Source organism: Mus pahari, chromosome 2 (genome assembly GCF_900095145.1).
Source record: "Mus pahari chromosome 2, PAHARI_EIJ_v1.1, whole genome shotgun sequence".
Taxonomy (NCBI): domain Eukaryota; kingdom Metazoa; phylum Chordata; class Mammalia; order Rodentia; family Muridae; genus Mus; species Mus pahari.
Window position 1 is genome coordinate 19,554,968 of NC_034591.1, and position 20,182 is coordinate 19,575,149.

The 20,182-nt window shown below is 49.4% G+C and overlaps 1 protein-coding gene across 6 annotated transcripts in view; it reads right to left on the reverse strand.

The window, feature by feature from the left end:
• The window catches only part of Prkag2 (protein kinase AMP-activated non-catalytic subunit gamma 2), a 233,965-nt gene that overhangs the window by 71,867 nt on the left and 141,916 nt on the right, over positions 1-20,182 (reverse strand). For all 6 annotated transcript variants that reach the window (XM_021189582.2, XM_021189566.1, XM_029535341.1 and 3 more), the window contains one exon: positions 8,638-8,852. In XM_021189582.2, the coding sequence (XP_021045241.1) occupies positions 8,638-8,852 (215 nt within the window). The remainder of the gene's footprint in view (positions 1-8,637; positions 8,853-20,182) is intronic.

The window sequence follows — 20,182 nt, forward strand, 5'->3', positions numbered from 1 at the left end:
CCTGCCTCCCTGCCTGCCTCCCTGCCTCCCTGCCTGCATCCCTGCCTGCCTCCCTGCCTCCCTCCCTGCCTCCCTCCCTGCCCCCTGCCTCCCTGCCTCCCTCCCTTCCTCCCTCCCTCCCTCTCTCTCTCCTTTCCCTTCTCCTTCTCTTCCATTCTCTCCCATCTTCCCTCTACCCCTTTCTTCTTACTCTCCTGTAATTAAAAAAAGTTAGTGTACAAAGTGATGTGCTTCGTTTTGGTATTTTCATACATATTTTTGGTTGGGTTTCTCCCCGACTCCCCAGGCTCTGCCTCTTGCTGGTCCCCATTTTTCTCCCTCTTCAACATCCCTCTTCCCCTCTCCTGGTTGTTTCATGTCACACACACACACACACACACACACACACACACACACAAACACTCACAAACATACACAAACACATACACACACACACCAATACACATTCACAAACACAGACACACAGATGCACATAGACACATTCACAAACACACAGACACACTGACAAATATACATACACACTCACAAATACGCACACTCACATGCACACACAGACACAGACAAATACACACACACACACACACACACACACACACACACACACACACAAACACTATTAAACTCCAGGGTCTGCACAGTAGAGTCATTTGTTTTTCTGAGTCTGGCTTATTCACTAGCATATAATTTCCCATTAAATCCATCTTCCTGCAAATATTGTGATTTTGCTTTTCTTCATGGCTGGATAAAATTCCACCACATTTCTCTTATCCTTTCATCTGCTGGTGGATACCTAGGTTGGTTCCATTCCGTTGCTATGATGAACAACAGAGCAATAAGTATGAATGTAACGTTTCCCATGACTATGGCAGGTTCTTATACAAGAAACTCACAGTTAAGGTCCGAGGGAGAAGCAGGCAATACCAGCCCAAGACAGGGCAGACAGCCATTCTTTTTTCGTCCCCCAGCAGTGAGACAGTTGGAAGATTGCCACAGTAAGCTTCAGGGAGCGGCCCATCTCTGTAGCATACCCATGTCCTAATGTGCCCTCTCAGCCACAGGCAGGGCCACTCAGTTACGGTGGAAAATCTGAGGGGGTCCTGCAGTAGTTCCAATCATGGTTAGAGGATGCGGTTGAGGTGGATTTAACCAGAGGCGTGCTGGTGTGTGGCCCCGTAGAAGAGTCAAGCCATCCTGGACATTTCTGTCTTCACTCTACTCTGTTTTGGCATCCCTGTGGTTAAACAGTGCTGAGTGTGACCTCCTGGCTGTGGATGCTCAGAGCCCCTCCCTCAGTGTGAGTTCTGTCCTAAAGAGGAAGGGAGGAACAGTCCTTGACTGACTTATCTCTGGAGGGAGGCCTTCTGGGAGGTCCCTCCTCCCTGTTGGGGAGATTTTCGGGACAGGGATTATCAAAGGGATTATCTTTGAGTACCCAGTGCCTGGGACAGTGCCCCACAAAAAAGAGGGACAGCTGAGCAAACGGTTTCCCTGTGGGCTTCTGGGGACATAGGAAAAACCAGGCAGGAGGGAGGGAGAGTGCTTGTCCATCACGCACATGGTGCTGACTCTGATCCCTGGCATCAAGCAAGCCAGGAGTAAGGGCATGCTTGCAATCCCACCATTCCAAGATGGGGGAGGGGGAGAGGGAGAAGGAAAGAGAAAGGAGGGGAGATGGAGAAAGGGAGGGAAGGGATGAGGGAGAGAGAGACAGAGACAGAGAGACAGAGACAGAGAGACAAGAGACACACAGAGATATAGTATATCCTTGGCATCCAGCTACTTTGGAGACAAGTGCTCACAGGATTCTTGAAGATCTGTTATCATTGCTCAGAGAAATGGGTAGAACACCCGTCTTAGGCTCTGCCTTCTTTTCTGTTCCAGGACTGAGGACTCCCACCGTGCAGGGACCAATGGAAAAGCAGCCTAAAACTCTGGTAGTTACAACAGCTGTTCTCTGGCTGTCTTCTTGCGGAGACACAGAAGCTCTGGCCTTGTGGCCCTCGTACCAACAAACCCTCTTAGCAGCTCCTGCCCCTTGACACAATGCCAGTTCTTCCCTGCCCTGCCCCCATACTCACATACTATTTTTAAAATGTCTAATCTGTAGTGAGCAAGGAGTGATAGAAACATTAGTTTGCCATCTCTGTACAGACACATTCCAAGGCAAATCCTTATTAGGCTGTCACTTGGTACTTGAAGTGGTAGACATGAATGAAAAACCAAAGTAGTATACGCAAAAATTCATTAATGCAATTAGAAGTATTTATAGATTTCTAGAGTGCTTTTCCTTTGAAGTTAAAAAAATGATGTCAGGTTGGGGGTGTAGCTTGTCGGGTGGTGTTTGTGTAGCACGCATGGATTGCTCTTTGAGCACCACACAAAGCAGGCAGAGTGGTATATATCCACGGTCCCAGCACTGGGGCAGTGACAGGATGATCCCAAGTTCAGGGTCACCCTCGGCTATACAGTATGAGGCCAACCTAGGATAAGAGACCTTGTCTGAAAAACATTTTTCATTGGTACATATTTGCATGTGTTTATAGGGACAGGATGATGGCTTGCCACAGGTACGTAATATGTAATGAACAAACCAGAGTAAAGAGTTATATCTTAAGCAGACTAACACAAAATCAAAGTCTGTGTTGAGGAGACGACATAGTCTATAACGTGCTTGCTATATTAGCATGAGGACTAGAGTTCAAACCCCAGCACCCACATAAAATACAGGCACTTGTAATCCCAATACTAGGGCGCTAGAGCCAGGGAAACTGCCAGGGCGTGGCCATCCACTCTGGTAGAATCAGTGAGCTGCAGATTTGGTGAGAGGCCCTGTTCAAAATACAAGGTTTGGGGGGGGGGGGGAAGTGATTGAGAAAGATACCTTGGGCCAGCCTCTAGCTCCCACATGTATGCACACACACTTGCATTGACACACATGTATGTATATACACAGACAGACACAAACACACACACAGACACAGAGACACGGACACACACACACACACACACACACACACACACACACACACACACAGGCTATTCATCTCAAATAACCTTGAAAAGCTGACTGAGCAGAGACTCCCCTCCCACCAACCCCCCAGTATCCAGGTTACACGAACAAGAGATCTTGCCAATGAAGTCGGTTGACACAGTTTTTGAAAAGATTACCTTTTGCTCAGGACATTTTCCCACAAGGAAACAAATGTTAGCTATCTATTATCATGTAACGATTTCCCGGTATCTCAGTGGCTTAAGACAGTAATTAATTATGTGAGTGAATTACCTTTCTCTCACATCCACTCCTGTGTCCTGTGAAGACAGAACCTTTAAAGTGGTAATTACAGCTAAAGGAGAGACTTGGAATGTAGCTAGATGCACACTTAAAATGCACAAGACTGTCAGCTCTATAACCAGCCTCGGAAGGAGGGTAGAATGATGTCATAGCGTAGTCCCAAAGGACTGGATCCTCATAAGAAGGGGAGGGGACACCAGGGATGCAAGCACACAGAGAAGAAGCTACAAGAGAACACTGGGAAAGCTCTGCAGGTCAAGAGGCAAGGCCTCCAAGAGACCAAATATCCACACGTCAGACTGCATTAATCAGCTTTGGATCACTACAACAGAACACGGCCCAAGCTGCTTCTGAGGTAGAGAAGTTTATTTTGCCTCACAGCTATGGAGATTGAAGTTCATGGAGGTGGGGGGGCGAGCTCAATTTCTGCTGTGACCGTATCATGGCTCAGGCTCTTCCCTTACTTCACTCTTTCTGGGATTACTTCTGTAATGATACTCATTCCCCAAGTCCTCCAGGGGACTATGACTCAAGATCTCGGTCAAACATGAAATCCCAACACCAGGGCTGTAGCTCAGTGGTAGAATGCATGCTTAGCAGGAGCAGTGTGTGTGTGTGTGTGTGTGTGTGTGTGTGTGTGCGTGTCTATGCTAGTACACATGGGCACACTTTAAGGGTCAGCTTGACATAACCTAGAGTCCCCTGGGAAGAGAGTCTCATTAACAAGTCTCGCTAAGAGACTGTCTACATTGGGTTGGTCTGTGCACATTCCTGTATATTACCGTCTTAATTAAGTTAATTGTTATAGGAAGCATCATCCCCATGGGGCAGCACCATTCCCTAGGCAGTGAGTCCTGATCCATATAAGAGTGGAGAAATCGAGCTGACTACAAACAAGCACATGAGCATCTCTGCAGCCCCCACATCAAACCTCTTGAAAGAGTCCATACTATCTTTTGCCTCTCCAGTGTGTGTCTTTGGCCCTTGGCCATGCAGGGGAGACAGGCTTGCCATGCTTATGGTGCATTGGGGTGACATCATCCTTTGGCTTCTGTGTGGTTCCTGCCTTTCTGCCTGAACTCAGGCAGTTCAGAATCCCTTCCCTGTCTATCCTGTAGCTGCCCACTCTCCTTGATTCTCTCTTCACCAGCCACATGTTTTCTACATCATTTCATACACTATCTCTGCCTCAATGTTTTATACTTATACTAAGATGCTTCCAGGTCTGGGTTCACACGTCCAATTCTATTTACACTCTTCCTTCCCTGTGGACATAGGAGCCACAGTACCTTACTGTCCCAGAGCAGCTGACTCCCACTTACAGACACAGACCTCCACAGCCCTTTGGTCTCCCAGTACAACGAATTCACTCTATCTGGTCAAGGCAGAGCTTTAGAGTCGTCCTTGACTCTTCTTTTCCTCCTCAAATTACTTATTTACCAGATGCCAAATGCCTCCTGCTTCTTCCCGCCAAAGCTCTCTGAATCCCACTGTATTCCCTCTGCCTTCGCCTGCTGCCAGGCCTCTACCTAGTGTGGGCCTCTGCTCCTGCACAACCTATCTGATCTCAGCAGCCGCCAACACACCCCCCAAATGCAAAGCTCAGCCACTGTTCCTTCCTACGGAGAAAGGGTCGAGTCGGCCAGGCACCAAGACAGAACAGACTGCTCTCCCACAACAACAACTAAACAGGTTCTAGCGTGTTTTATTGTGCTCCCACCCCCGTTTGCAGACAAACTGCCTTCGTTTGTTTAATTAGGGTCTATTTATTGAAGCTGCACATCCCATACACACCTGAGCATTGCTCATGGCTCTGTCACCTCTCACCAAGCACTGAATTTGTCACTTGTTCTTTTAAAGCAGGGTCTCACGTCTCACATTGCTTAGACCTCCTTTAGGGTTACTGGGTACTTGGGGATGACCTTGGACCTCTGATCCTCTTGTCTCCACTTTTCAAGTACTAGGATCATAAGAATCCTGGACCAGGCCTGCTTAGGTGGTGCTGGAGACTCACCGATCACAGAACTTCATGCTCTCTGGACAAGCACTTTACCAACTGAGCCACATCTCCAGCCTGTATTTATTTATTGAATAAATAAAGTATTTCAGTAAGTGTTGTCACTAAAGACGAATTATTCACCCCATCCCTTTCCAACTTTAGAACAAAATTCATGGGAGCTGACTTTGGAAAAAAAAATTATCTTCAGGGTCCCCTTTTATGGAAGGACTCTCTATTCTAAAGAGCAGAGATAAATTATGTTGAAATATTTTTAGGGCTCCAGAAATCTTCAAGCAGCTCATATCTCTCCATGAAGATTATGCCAGTAGCAAAGTTAACAAAATCATCCAAGCTCTTAAGGAACAGCACATATATTAAATCATCCAACAAAATCATCAAATAAGCGACCCCTCCCCACTCAACTGTGGCTGCAGAGGCTGCAGGCAGTGCCAGGTGGGGCAACCTCCTAGGATGGCACTTACAGACGGTTATGACAAGCACCCAGCAGGGACATCCTTTCCTGAGTTTTGTGTGTGGGTATATGTGTGTTATGATGTGTGTGTGTTTGTGTGTGTGTGTGTTGTGTATGCATGTATGTGAACATGCATGTGAAGGCCACAGTTGGACATCAGATGTATTCTTCTCCCATTCTCCACATTATTTCTGGAACAGGGCCACTTCACTGACCTTGAGGCTTATGCCAAGTTGATTAATTCAGCTAGGTTTGCGCAGCAGAGATCTCCAAGAACCTACTCATATCCTCCCGCCCTTCCTCCCCCCAGAACTGAGGTTACAGATTCCCACCACTGCGCCAGCTTTTGTGTAGGTGCTGGGGACCCAGATCCAAGTCCTCATGCTTGTGGGGCAGGTACCTAACCCGCTACTCCATCTCCTTAGCGCTCTGTTCCAATTCCTGAAGCACATCATGGTTACCCTGGTTTCCTGCAGCTTCCGTGGGCAAGCTCACGGTTTTGCTGTTAGGAAGCACACATGATCCAGGTCTCAGCAGAGAATCATTTGAACACGCAGTTCTGTGACATAAATGTATCCACACTGTTGTGGAGCCCACACAGCCTCCATCTCCAAGACCACCTTATCTTCCCAAAGGGAAACGTCTATTAAAGATGTCACCCAGGGCTCCTGAGATTGGTTCAGAGGGAAATGACTACTGCTGCTAAGTCAGGGGACCTGATTGGATCTGTGAAATCCACATGGTAGAAGAAAAGAGACTGGAAGATTGTCATCTGACCTCTGTATAAGCATAGTGACACACATACTACATCCCACCTTCCGAATAAATAAAATGTAATTCAAAAAAATGTCACTCTCTCCCCTTATCGCCTGGGAAGCCAGAACTGCATTTTCTGCTTCTATGAAAAGTCTGGGGATCTTATGCAAAGGAAACCATGAAGTATCTGTCCTTTGATGTTTGGCTTCTCTCACTCAGCATGACAGCCTTGGGGTCTATCCCTGCCCATAGTCAGGGTCTGTGTGACACCCGGTTCCCGGTTCCCGCCAGTCATGGTTCTCTTCTGTCTCTCTGCTTACTTAAGCTCACAGCACTCCTCCAGGCTCAGCTCAGCTGACACCAGTCACTATCCCAGCCGCCAGCTTCCTACTCTGACTCTGCGAGTGAGTATGTGAGCTCTGGAGGACAGAGCAGTGTTGGGCAGTGTGACCCTTGCCAGGCAAATGACCACTGCCAACCATTCCTGAATGAACAGAGGAGCAACCAAGGTATGTTCTCTGCTTGGCAGATACCTTTTTGCCCCTAAGATATCAGCTGTTATGGGCTGAATGATGTCCCAAAAGAAGACATGCTGGCGCTTAAGTCTAGTGTCCTCCAGTGGCACTCTTACTTGGAAATAAGGTCTTTGTGGATGTCACCAGGTTAAAATGAAGCCATTGAGGTGGATTCTGACCTAAGATGATCAGTGTCTTAAGGAAAGAGACATGGGTTCATAAGCAGACACAGAGGAAAGATGGCTTAGGAGGTGGAATTAGGATCTAAAAAATTAGGATGCTAGATGCTGGGAACGAAGAGCTGTGTGGGAGCCTGGAGAAGGCATGCCCCCCCACACTCACTTTGCCCCCCACGCACTCACTTTGGCCCCACCCACCCACTCACCCCCACACACACTCATTTTGGCCCCACCTACCCACTCACCCACGCACACACTCACTTTGGCTTTTTAGCTCCAGAACTGTGTGGAAATTCAATGTGCTGCTTTAAGTCCTTGGTGTTTAGGAGCCTTATCTTTCTTTTCCACAGATACAGAACCTGTTGGTTTAATAGACTGCAGGGAATATATGAAACAAGACTGTCTCTGTACTGGATATGCGTGCCTTGTTTGGACTGTCTAAAGATGTAACAGACCAACATTACATAAAGCGTGTTATCGATTCACTATGCAAAATGGTTTCAAAAACTATGTCTAGGCGCCATGTCAAAACCGTGCCATTTTATAAAAGGGGTGGAACACACAGGATCTTGGTGCTGTGGTGGCCCTGGAACCAGTTTCCAGTGAGACTGTGCTTTGTTGTCACAGCACTGGGAAAAGAAACCACCGTGACTGAATGGCAGGGCTCCATCTATGCTGGTATGGTCCCGACAGGCTCAGGATCACTCTGATAGCACCTAACTCAAACCAAACAGGCTACCACCCTGAGGGGCTCCATGCTTGAGCGACAGCTAGGTGTAGGGGGTATCTGACCTCTTCCATCAACAACTCCAGACCTTCTCAGTTAATCCTCTAACAGCCACGAAGACATGTTGTCCCATTTCCCACCAAGTGACCAAGTTTCCAGGAACCTACCTCAAGTCAGGTGATGTCAGACCCTAAAACTCTAGAACATTATTCTCTCTCTCTCTCTCTCTCTCTCTCTCTCTCTCTCTCTCTCTCTCTCTCTCCCTCTCTCTCTCCCTCCCTCCCTCCATCCCTCCCTCCTTCCCTTTCTTCCTTCCTTCTTCCCCTCATCCTTCCCTTCCCTTCCCTTCCCTTCTGCTCCCTCCCTTCCTTTCTTCCTTTCTCCCAGTTTATTCTGCTTTGTTGGTGTTAGTTTAGCAACCTAGTCAAGGTAAATCCAAACAGTGCATCTAAGGCATGAGGTTTAAGAAGTGGAGGGAACAGACTTCCTCCTGGCCATGCTCCAGGTAGAGAGGAGAGAATGGCTTCTCCTTTGATTCCTACAGTGTCACCCAGACCTGCATGTTGTTCTCAGCCTGTGACTTATGACAGCCCAATTTACAAATGCTAGCTCTGCACAGCTGAAGCTGGTGTGGGGAAGCACCGTCCTCCTCCCCATAGCCTGATCCAGCCCCACCCTGGGAGAGATGCAGACTTACGGTTCTCAAAGGAGCATGGTATGTCGGGGATGCCAGAGGAGGTCGCACTGGGCTCTGAAAGGCCAGGCAGAAGCGCTGGCCAGTGTCTGGAGGGGACGAGGAAGCGTAGATTCGACTTTCTGGGCGTTCAGGCTCCTGCTTGTAGGACTCCAGGGGAAATGGGTGCTGCTTGGTCACTTGGGTGGGTGTTGATGGAGAAGAGGAGACGCTGGAGGCTGCAAGGAGGTGACAGAGCTCATTAGAGGTGTGGTCTTGGTGGAGAAGAGGGCTCTGTGCTTCTAAGAGCCCATCCCTTCCTCTGACCAACCAAACAAGCAAACACCACACACACACACACACACACACACACAAATCAACCCTGAAATAGTAAATGTAGAAATAAAGGCAGAGTTTAATAAGTTTATTCATAGCCTCTTACAAGTTCAGATTTCAGAAAGACCCTTACCGTCCATGCTGAAGTGTGAGCAGTGTTGGGGACGTCATACAGTCCTGACTGTTCACCTTCCACATGGCCTTGCTCTCCCCTCTTCTCCTTCCCCACTGTGTATATGCCCACAGCAAACATCATGGAGCCTTATTGGTGGAGGTTGCTTATGGGAAGATACAGAGAGAGCTCGGCAGAACCAAGGTCCTGCTGCAGAAGTCACATGACAATATGAGTGGACCAGAAGGGGCTTCCCCTGCAAGCAAGAGGACCTGAGCTTGGAGTCTCGTAAGCAAGTCAGGCTTGGCAGGGTGGCACACACTTACACTCTCAGCACTGGGGAGTGTTGGCAGAAAAAGGTAAATACTTGGGGCGCAGGCAGCCAGCCTAACCTACTCTGTGGTCCCTTTAGAGAGTGCCCAAAGATAGCCTCTGGCATCCATGTGCACACATGTAGCCCTCCCCCCAACATGTACACAGGAGATGGGGGATGTAAACATTTCTGATTATATAATCCTGCATGCCTCTATCTCTACCTCCTGACTGCTGGGATTCAAGGCATGTGCTACCATGCCCAACACCTATTCTTTTATGAGGGCACTTACCATACAGTATCAGGCCCACCACAACCCAACAGAACCTCACCCAAACTTAACTAACCTGAAAAACTCCTATCTCTAAATAAAGTCACATTCATAGTACTGGGCAGTAGTCTCCAATGTATGTTTCCAGGGATACATCTAACCCATAATAGTTAACTGGCAACATAATTGGGTATACTAGCAACATAATAGGTAGGTCTCTGGGAATTTGAGGTCAGCCTGGCTTACATAGTGAGTTCCAGGTCAGCCAGGGCTCTATAGTGAGAACACACACACACACACACACACACACACACACACACACACACGGGGTGGAGGAGATGCTGGAGATCTTTTGAGCAGTGGCTATGCATGCACAACTATGAGGAGGCAAAGATGGGTGTCAATACCAGAGACCAGAAGAGAAGGGATGGATACTGCCCTGCACACTATGGAGGGAATGTGGCACTGCCCACATCTTGATTTTGGACTTTTGTTTTTCTTTCAGATAGGGTCTCATATACCCCAGGCTGGCCTTGAACCCACTATGTAGCTGACCAAGTCTTCAGCAGGTGTCAGCCTATCCCCTCATAGTGAGGTCAGAGCAGGCCTCCTTTGTAAGTATTAAACAGGAAATAGTTCACATCCTTACAGTCAGTGCCAGACCTTGAGTCCTGCCTTGCTGCCTGCCTTGTGGGCATCTATAACCCTCCCCACCCCATGGGCACAGGATGGAGACTGATGAGGTACAACACAGCAGGGTGGACCAGGTAGGACAGGAAAAAAAAAAACAACAGAAAAACCAAACACCTGTGCCAGATATTCATTCTAAGGATCTTTAGGGGTTTCCATGTGTCCAGATAGGGGCAGTTCCCAATGATTTATTTCCAACTCCACCCTGTCCTTCTTGGCCCACTGTGACAGAAAGCATTGGTATTCAGTGTCCATGGAACATAACCAAACTTCCCTTGGACTGGAATTCCACCTAATCTCCACTTAGGCTTTCTGGTCCAACCCACATACACATTTTCAAAGACACAGAACATGTACCTCTGTGGAGGTCATTTTTGCTGATCAAAGCTACAGATGTGGAGCTAAGGAGATGGCTCAGTCTGCAAAGTGATTTGCAAGAATGAAGAGCAGAATTTGATCTCCAGAAACCACTTCAAACTAAAACAATCAAACCCAGGCATAGCAGTGCATGCTTGTAATCCCAGCTTTGTGAGACAGAGATAGGAGGATCCAGTGGCTCACTTAGCATGCTTGGAAAATCCCAGGCCAGGTGCAAGACCTTGTCTCCACAAAGAAACAACAAACAGCACACAAGCTAAAACAAGATTATACCACCTGAAGAGCAAACCCAAGGGTGTCCTGTAAGCACACACATGTGCACCTGCACATGCTTGTAGCCCTCTGAGCACACACAAGTGTACCTGCGCACACCTGCAGCCCTTTGAGCACACACAAGTGCACCTGCGCATGCCTGCAGCCCTCTGAGCACAAACCTGTGCACCTGCACATGCCTGCAGCCCTCTGAGCACACACAAGTGTACCTGCACATGCCTGCAGCCCTCTGAGCACACACCTGTGCACCTGTGCATGCCTGCAGCCCTCTGAGCACACACGTGCACCTACACACACCTGCAGCCCTCTGAGCACACACCTGTGCACCTGTGCATGCCTGCAGCCCTCTAAGTACACACCTGTGCACCTGTGCATGCCTGCAGCCCTCTGAGCACACACCTGTGCACCTGCACATGCCTGCAGCCCTCTGAGCCCACACAAGTGCACCTGCGCATGCTTGCAGCCCTCTGAGCACACACCTGAGCATGCCTGCAGCCCTCTGAGCACACACCTGTGCACCTATGCACACCTGCAGCCCTCTGAGCACACACAAGTGCACCTGCACATGCTTGCAGCCCTCTGAGCACACACCTACACATACCTGCAGCCCTCTGAGCACACACATGTGCACCTACACACACCTGCAGCCCTCTGAGCACACACCTGTGTACCTACTCACACCTGCAGCCCTCTGAGCACATACCTGTGCACCTGCACATGCCTGCACATGCCTGCAGCCCTCTGAGCACACACATGTGCACCTACGCACACCTGCAGCCCTCTGAGCACACACATATGCACCTGCACATGCTTGCAGATCCATAGTTGAACACACACCTAGGCTCACACAGGGAGATATGTTACTTTACTTCTCAGAGTTGCTTCTCCTCACCGAGTGTCCGGGGTTATTACAGTGCTGATTTTGAAAGCAGGGCTCATGCACCCAATTGCTTATCGAGTGGTGGAGTGAGTGACAGCAGCACAGTGCCTGACTGGAAGGGAAGGAGTCGGCCTCTCCATCCCCCTCCACGTGAGGAAGCTGGTAAGCAGAAGAGGCATCCCTTGGCATGGGATGATGCCATCTGGAGTTCTTGAGAAGTGGGAAAGGGTTTTATACGTACATTGTTCACATCCTGACGATCTGCACATGTCTGCAGCATCCCCGGAGGGACCCGGGAAGGGAACAACCAGAGGGAAAGCTGTTCACTGACACGTTTTTCTGCTCCCATGCTTTCTGTGGTGGGTAGAGTGATGTTTAATCTCTACTGTCAATTTGACTGCATTTAGAACTACCATGGGAACATATCTCTGGTTGTTTTCTGGAGAGATTTAGCATCATCCCATGGGCTGGGTGTCCCGGACTGAACAAAGGAGAAAGCTGTGCGTCAGCACTCACTCTACTTCCAATGCAGAAGCAATGTGACCAGCTTCCTTCCCCTGCTGCCCTGCCTTCCCCGCAACAATGTACTGCACTTTCACCGAGAGTCCCTCCCTTACAACTGTTCCTGTCAGGCATGTTTGTCATGGCAACAAGAGAAGGAATTCTACAGGTGCGTATTTTGAAATTTACCCTTTCTGTTCATTATTCTTTTATGAGCAGTTGGCCAGCCGTGTGTGTAAGCACATGCCCACCCTGTCCCAGTCCTCTCTCTAGCTCTGTGCAGCTTCTACCAGAGCTAGAGACAGGGCCTTGTCATCCTGAGCAGACTGCTGCCTGCCGAGTAAGGTTCCCCCCCTTTCTCTCTGTTTCCACATCTCAGTCTGTCTGTCTGTCCATCTTTGCAAGAAGCTCTCTACTCACACCATTCTCCTAGAAGGGGCCCAGTCACCGTTGGGTGAATGACCTCACCGACAGGGAACACACAACCTGCTGGTTCTTTGGTTGGCTAATGATCACCACCATAGTGCAAGCCGCTGGAAGGAAATGAAGGCAGCTTACTCAAGAGGGCACACAAAGGTGGGAACCATCAAGCTTCTCCCATAACCCTGACTGCATGTAGGTGGTTTGTGTAAATTCTGGAAGATCCTAACTCCACCACATCGGAGGACAGGAGAGGAGGCTGGAGGCTGTGTGTGTGTGTGTGTGGGGGGGAACTGGGCCAACCTGTGTGGGTGAGGAGCAACAGCCTGGCCTTTCCTGCTGGGATGGCACTGTGGCTCCCCCGACTCTTGCCAAGGCCATGGGTGTCTCACCTCAGCCCTGCTTTCCATCCTTAGCCAGGACTCCCATGGGGACACAAATGCACAGTGACTCCACAGGCTTTGTCACACAGCTTTCTGTGACTGCAACCTACACCCCAGACAGAGTGACTGAACAAGAGAAGAGGACAGTCCTGATTCAGTTTTAGTTCATGACAGGCTGTCCTGCTGCTTTGGGCTAGTTGGCAGAGCATGACAAAAATGCGTGGCCACTCTCCACCTCATGCTCAGGTCACAGGAGAGAAGTATGAAGATACTGAGTCCCACGGTTTCCTTCAAGGAGGCATCTCCAGTGACTGAAGAAATCCCACCAGGCCCTACTGCTGAAATTTCCACAAACTTCCCACTAGCACCAAGTTGGGGACCCAGTCTTTAAAATGTGGGTCACTAAGGAACAGTTCAGATACAGACTGTGGCAAAGCGGGTAGGGAACGTGTGCGGTGAGGGGACAGGTGACATGCCAGATGTAGGGCAAGGCTCACACAAGCAAATACAGAGAACATGTGATCAGTGTCGGGCACAGTGAGAACCTTCCTAGAGTAAAATATCCGTTCCTCTCTCCCTGGTGGATAATCCACCTTCTGGTGCCCTGCATCCCTCTCTCCCTGGTGGGTGATCCACCTTCCGGTGCCCTGCAGCCCTCTCTCCCTGGTGGGTGATCCACCTTCCGGTGCCCTGCAGCCCTTCCTGCTGCCTGCAGAGTCCTACCTTACACTCTAATGAGCTCACCAGCTCCTCAGGCACCCGCACCTCAGAAGAAGGAGTGGTGGAAAGAGCACATTTAAGTACTGATGCACCTCTTTTTGTCGAGTAAACAGATGAGTTCATATGTCCTGACTCCAGCTCCCAAACTCCTTTCCTGTAACTAAACTGAGATGCTACCAAGGGACAAGACTAAAGATGCAAAATCATGTAAAATCCCATCTCAGCCATGTGAACTTTCTCAGGAGGAGAGTCTCCACAGGAACGCTTACAGGAATGGAGTCTGGAGGTGCCCAGTGCCTGGAAAGGGCAGGAAGAAGAGCTAAAGAACAGGGAAGGCTGTGCAGAGTGGCCGGGCCTGGGACGCTCTGTGTTTTCCATACTGGGTGGCCTTGGGCAGGCAGCTTTCGATCCAAGCTGGCAGAAAGGGAGGGATAAAGATCAATTGTCACCACGTGGGTGCTGGCTTCTCAGTAATTGGGGATGGCTGTCAGGCTGGTGAGGACTTTCCTGGGCGATTTTCTGTTTGAGACTTGGTGTCACCATTAGTAAACCAAGGGGCAAGGGTTTCATGTCTCCATTCCCTTTACAATGCTCAGGTGCAGCACGTCCAGCCTTTTGATGTTGGGACAGGTGCTGTCATTTGTAAAGCTCATGCTCAATAGCCACACCGTCAAGCTACAAAATAAAATCGTGAAAGAATCTCATCATGTTTTAGGTGAGTTTATGACTGCACTAGCCTATGGTCACAGCTACCCTGGGGCGTGTGAATCTCATAGTGTTTTAGGTGAGTTTGTGACTGCACTAGCCCACAGTCACAGCTACCCTGGGGCAGGTGAATCTCATCGTGTTTTAGGTGAGTTTGTGACTGTGCTAGCCCACGGTCACTGTGCTAACCCACGGTTGCAGCTACCCTGGGGTGGGTGCTGTTTACTAAGATCTTTACCACGTTCTTTCTGAACAGACTACAGCTTGGCTGTCTACAAGAGCAAGTGCCTGCTCTGCACATCAGTAGCTCTCAGCCGCTGCTGGGGCCCAGCTCGGTACAGCAGGAAGGGGAAGCCAGAGACCCACTCCAGGTATGGTGAGGGTGGGGGGAAGGAGCAAAAGCAAAGCCAGAAGCATACATACCCAGCACCTCTGAGCTATCTTGTGCTGAGTGCATATAAACCCACGGCAGGAGGGGCTCAGAGAAGAGTAGCCAGCCTATAGCCAGAGGTGGGCAGGTCCTCTGAGACACGGGAAGACTGGGCCTTTGATCTGGAGAGTAACACGGATGCTCTCCAGTGCAGGTGACTTTCATACCAGGTGGGCAATGCCCATAGTAACCCCAGAAGGGACCCAGATGGTTCCCTCGGTAGGTCTCCTCTGAGAAGGCATCCCCCTGCTTCTGAGGGGTTTTGCTGTGGGCAGTTGTCAGCTCTGAGGGTGAACAATGGCTTTGGTTTTTTTTTCCTGGATGTTGCCAAGTCCATGAATAAGCCTAGTGAGTGAACAGAAATGGACCCTGGCAGCCACACAGAATGCCAGGCGAGCGTCTCCAGACACCAGGGAGCCATGAGCCAGTGACTTTACAGGGCCTGGCTGGCCATGCTGGACTGTGGCTGTGAGAAGGAGAAGGCAGGACAGAGATGTCTGTGGAGAGAAGTGGGCACGGGCCTTCCAGGCTACTGGGCAAGGCTGAAACAGAGGTGTAGCTTCAAAAGCTCTGAGCTCTGGGCCTGGATTTACCCACTAACTCATCAAAAATGCCCAAGAATGCATGCACTGGATAGCCAGCAGGTGCCATTAGTACAAATCCCAGAAGAGGGGCAGCCTGTCAGGAACCCAAGTCCACTCAGCCGTCTCCGATCGCCTGACTCTGGCAGAAGTGTGACAGCTGAACTTTAATGGAGTCTACTTCCAGCCACCCTCGACCTGGGCTCCCTCTGCCATGGCCCCATGAGGGCAGCAGCAGCTTTCCCTCCTGAGCAGATAGGGGGGCTCCCTTTGGAAGTCCATGGCACAGCCACCACTCAGCACCCCTTAAGGCGGGGTCAGCCCAGATGCCGTTGGGAAGCCCTTCTAAGGGGTGCCAGGACAACGTGGCATCCCACCCACGGGAGTTTAAGAAGAGCCACAGGTCACAAGGGTTGCTTCTGAGTCTGCATGGGCGGCTCAGTTGGTACAATGCTTTCTAACATGCACGAGGCACTGGTTTTTATCCCCAGCATCCCATAAATCTGGGCAGGGTGGTGCACGCATGTAATCTCAGCATGTGAGAGCTGGAGGCAGGAGAATCAGGAGTTCAAGGTTGCCTTTGAATATGAAACCATGTTTGAGGGCAGGTTGAGATACATGAGACCCTATCTCAAAGACCAACCGGCCAACCAAGCCCAAGCAACCTAACATAAAAATACAAACCCACGCCTATGCACTAGCTCGCCCGGTCCTATGTGCTAGCAAGCCCTAGGCATTGGCTCACCCTGTTACATTGTTCCCTGGACATATTACGCCAAGGCGACTTTTATGCTAGCAGATCCTCTTTCTCCGGCGGTATTTCCCATGTGGCAGTCTTCCACCTATGATTTCTATCTTTTCCCCCCCTTTCTCTCTAACCTACAATTTGAGTTGCTAGTCACTCTTCTAGGCCACTTCTCCATCACCTGCCTCGGGGGGGGGGGACACATTCCAGAGGGATCTCAGCCCATCCCACCCGTCCTCATCCCTGGCTCCAGACTCAGGGTGGAGCTGAGCCTGTGCCTGTGCTGCCGTGTAAGAAACACGCTGGTTTCTGGACCCTTTACGCTCTCTAAACATACACCTCTCTGTCATTTGTAAGTGAATCAGTACTTCATAGGTCCTTAGTTCTAATTTCTAATATGATGGATAGATACTTATGACCACATAAACAACAGCTCCTTGGCATCATCAGTCAGCTGTCAGAACTACAGATATTAACATTTTCTCACTAATATATATTTAAAATAAAACCAAAAGGGAAAGGAATGGAATGTATTTTTATGAATTATAAATATCTTTAATACATGGGCCAAGAAAATATGCCCCCTGGAGGTGTTCACAGTGAAAACACAAGGTCAACAGCAGATGACAGACAACAGAACTCTCAGTGGCTCCAGATGGGAATTTAAGACCCTGAATCCTGACTGATGGGCAGGCTTGAGGAGGGCACTGTCAGAGTAGCAACCCCTGCATAGTGAAGACCCATGACATGTGAGAAGCCCAAGCAAACGGCAAGAGAACTCGTAGATTTTGTGTAATGGTCTTTGCTCTTTTTGATCCACTTTAGTGACTTTCTCAGTGACGTTATAGGATACTGGAGACATCAGAACACTTGAGCACAGTGATTCAAGGCTGCTGTGATGTCTGTGTCCTGCTCCAGCCCCTTTCAAAGGTTCCTCAAGGGCTCAAGTGTCTATCCATTGGTAGAGTGTCTGCCTAGCATACATGAAATCCAGCACTGTTAAAAGTTACCTCAGTCAGTAAAGTGCCTACTGTGTGTGTTAGGACCTGAGTGTGATCCCAGATCCCATGTTAAAAACTGGACATGCAAGTGCACACTTATAAACCTATCGCTGCAAGTAGAGACAGTTGGGTCCCTGGAACATGCTAACTTAGCCAGTCTGGACAGATAAGAGACACTGCAAGCAAAGGACTTTGTTCCATACTCTGCTGCATATTAATAATGTACTAGAATAACTGTATTTATATCCTCCATCCCTGTCTTAGCTAGGTTTCTACTGTTGTGATAAAAACACTGACCAGAAGCAACTTGGGGAGGAAAGGGCTTATTTGGCTTCTATATCCCAGGTCACTGTTCACAGAGTGGCCAGGGCAGGAACACAAGGCAGGAACCTGGCGGAAGGAACTACAGCTCATGCCACGGAGGAGGAGTGCTACTTACTGATATGCATCTTATGGCTTGCTTAGTGTGATGGTTTGCATATTCTTGGACCAGAGAGTGGCACCATTTGGAGGTGTGGCCTTGTTGGAATAGGTGTGTCACTGTGGGTGTGGGCTTAAGACCCTCACCCTAGTTGCCTGGAAGTCAATCTTCCACTAGCAGCCTTTGGATGAAGACATAGATAGAACTCTCAGCTCCTCCTGCACCATGCCTGCCTGGATACTGCCATGTTCCCACCTTGATGATAATAGACTGAATCTCTGAACCTATAAGCCAGCCCCAATTAAATGTTGTTTTTTATAAGACTTGTCTTGGTCATGGTGTCTGTTCCCAGCAGTAAAACCCTAACTAAGACACTTTACCTGCTTTCTTAAACAACTCAGGACCAATGGGTAGACCATAGGGACGGCACCACATACCCCATGGGATGCACGCACCCACATCACCATGAACCAAGGAGATGCTCCCAAAGGCCTGCCCAGAGGCCACTCTGGGGGAGGCATTTCTCAGCTGAGGTTCCCTCTTCCTAAATGATTCTAGCCTATGTCAGGTTGACATTAAACTAAACTGCTCTGGAAGGGTCCATCCACTCAGCCCTGTGCAGCTGTGTTCTCTCCTGCTGAGACCCTGAGCAACACACTCTGCTCACTTCCCAATGGAAGCCTGTGTGTGCCAGTGCTCCGTGACCAGGCCAGTGAGAGCAAAGGCTCAGTCTCGCATGCTAGGACTGGGCAGCAGGCACCGACTATGCCATGGGACTCATCCTTGTCCCCACCAGCTCAGGCACATTCAGCAGGGAGGCGCTGGACTGCAGTTAGGCCGTGTCCAGGTGGCAAGCCCCACATGCTTCAGCAGACACAGCTTGTGCCAAGCACACTGACTGTCTGGAACCCTTGGTTCCCTCCACTGTCCTCCAGAGGAGGCCAAGGTGGCTAGGAAACCTAGGGTGGCCTTAGTCGTGTTTTTAAGAGGATGGAAGCTCTATCATTAGGCAGTCTGTGGTAAGAACTTGAGGGCCTGGTGGTCCCCAGGCACAGGCCTGACCCTGAGGTCTACGCTTCATGAGTGGCTTCTAGGTCTTCTTTGTGTTTCCTAGATTAAACTCTCTTGGCCCTTAACTCAACTTGGGTAGAGTTAGGTTCATGGCCTCAGTGGTCAGATGCGCCACTGGGAGGGAATCTTCTGCACCCCAGGAAGGTCCAGCTGGTCCTGCTCCAGCACATGTGTGATCTAGGAGCACCCCAGGCTGAAGCTGATCTGTCTGTATGAGGGACGCTTTACGTCACAATCCCTAGTAAGCATTTGTGAGTTTTCCCACTGATCCTGCCTCCCATGGGAAGGTTTCACAAAAAAATGTTGGTCTGGGCAGACCTGGATGTCTGCCCTTGGAGAGTTCAATGTAGTACACTGAGCAGAGGGTATTGTGGCTACTGGGGTAGTTGAGATGTGTCTGCGTCTCTCTAGCACTGAGGTTATAAGAATGAAGTTTTGCATCTGGCATTTTTAAAAAATGTGGATGTGGGAACAGAACTCAGGTCTTCACGCTTACATAGCAAGCAATTTACGAACTGAGCTATCTTTTCAACTATCATCATCTACCTTAAAAATAATTATATTTCTTTGTGTGTGTGCACAGCTACATGTATGCTGCAGGCATTCAAGGAGGTCCGAGGACAACTTCAGGGACTGTCAAGCCACCACATGAGTCTATTCCCAGGGATCGAACACAGTCACTAGGCTCGGCAGCAAGGTCCTTTATCCGCTGAGCACTCGTCAGCTCATGCCCGTCACCTCTTTCTGCAATGGAGGACATCCAGGCTCTGAGAGGCGAAGCTTCAACCTAGAGCCCGTGCAAGCCCTGTGACTTCTTAGGTCTTCAGATGGGGGTGCATCCCTCCTGTGCCAACGGAGCCTTCTCACTCAGAGGTCACAACCCGCGTCCATCCAAACAACAAGAAGAAGGTTATCCAGAGATGATGAATTTATAGGGACCAGCAAAGTTTTACAACAAGAAAACATAGGCTTTATTAAGTTATATGCACATGCAAAGAGGCAGGGGGAGGATTTTTGTTTTTGTTTTTGTTTGTTTGTTTGTTTTTTCTTGGTTTTTCGAGACAGGGTTTCTCTGTATAGCTGTCCTGGAACTCACTTTGTAGACCAGGCTGACCTCAAACTCAGAAATCCGCCTGCCTCTGCCTCCCAAGTGCTGGGATTAAAGGCATGCGCCACCAGTTTTTTTTTTTTTTTTTTTAAGGCAAAGTGAAGAGGACACCATAAGCAATGTGTAATGTACCAGTATCCTAGCTATCAGGGTTGGTAATGAGGGTGGTAGCAATCCAAGCTAAGCAGAGGCAGTTGCTGGGCAGATGCACTGTGCAAGGCTGTCAGAGC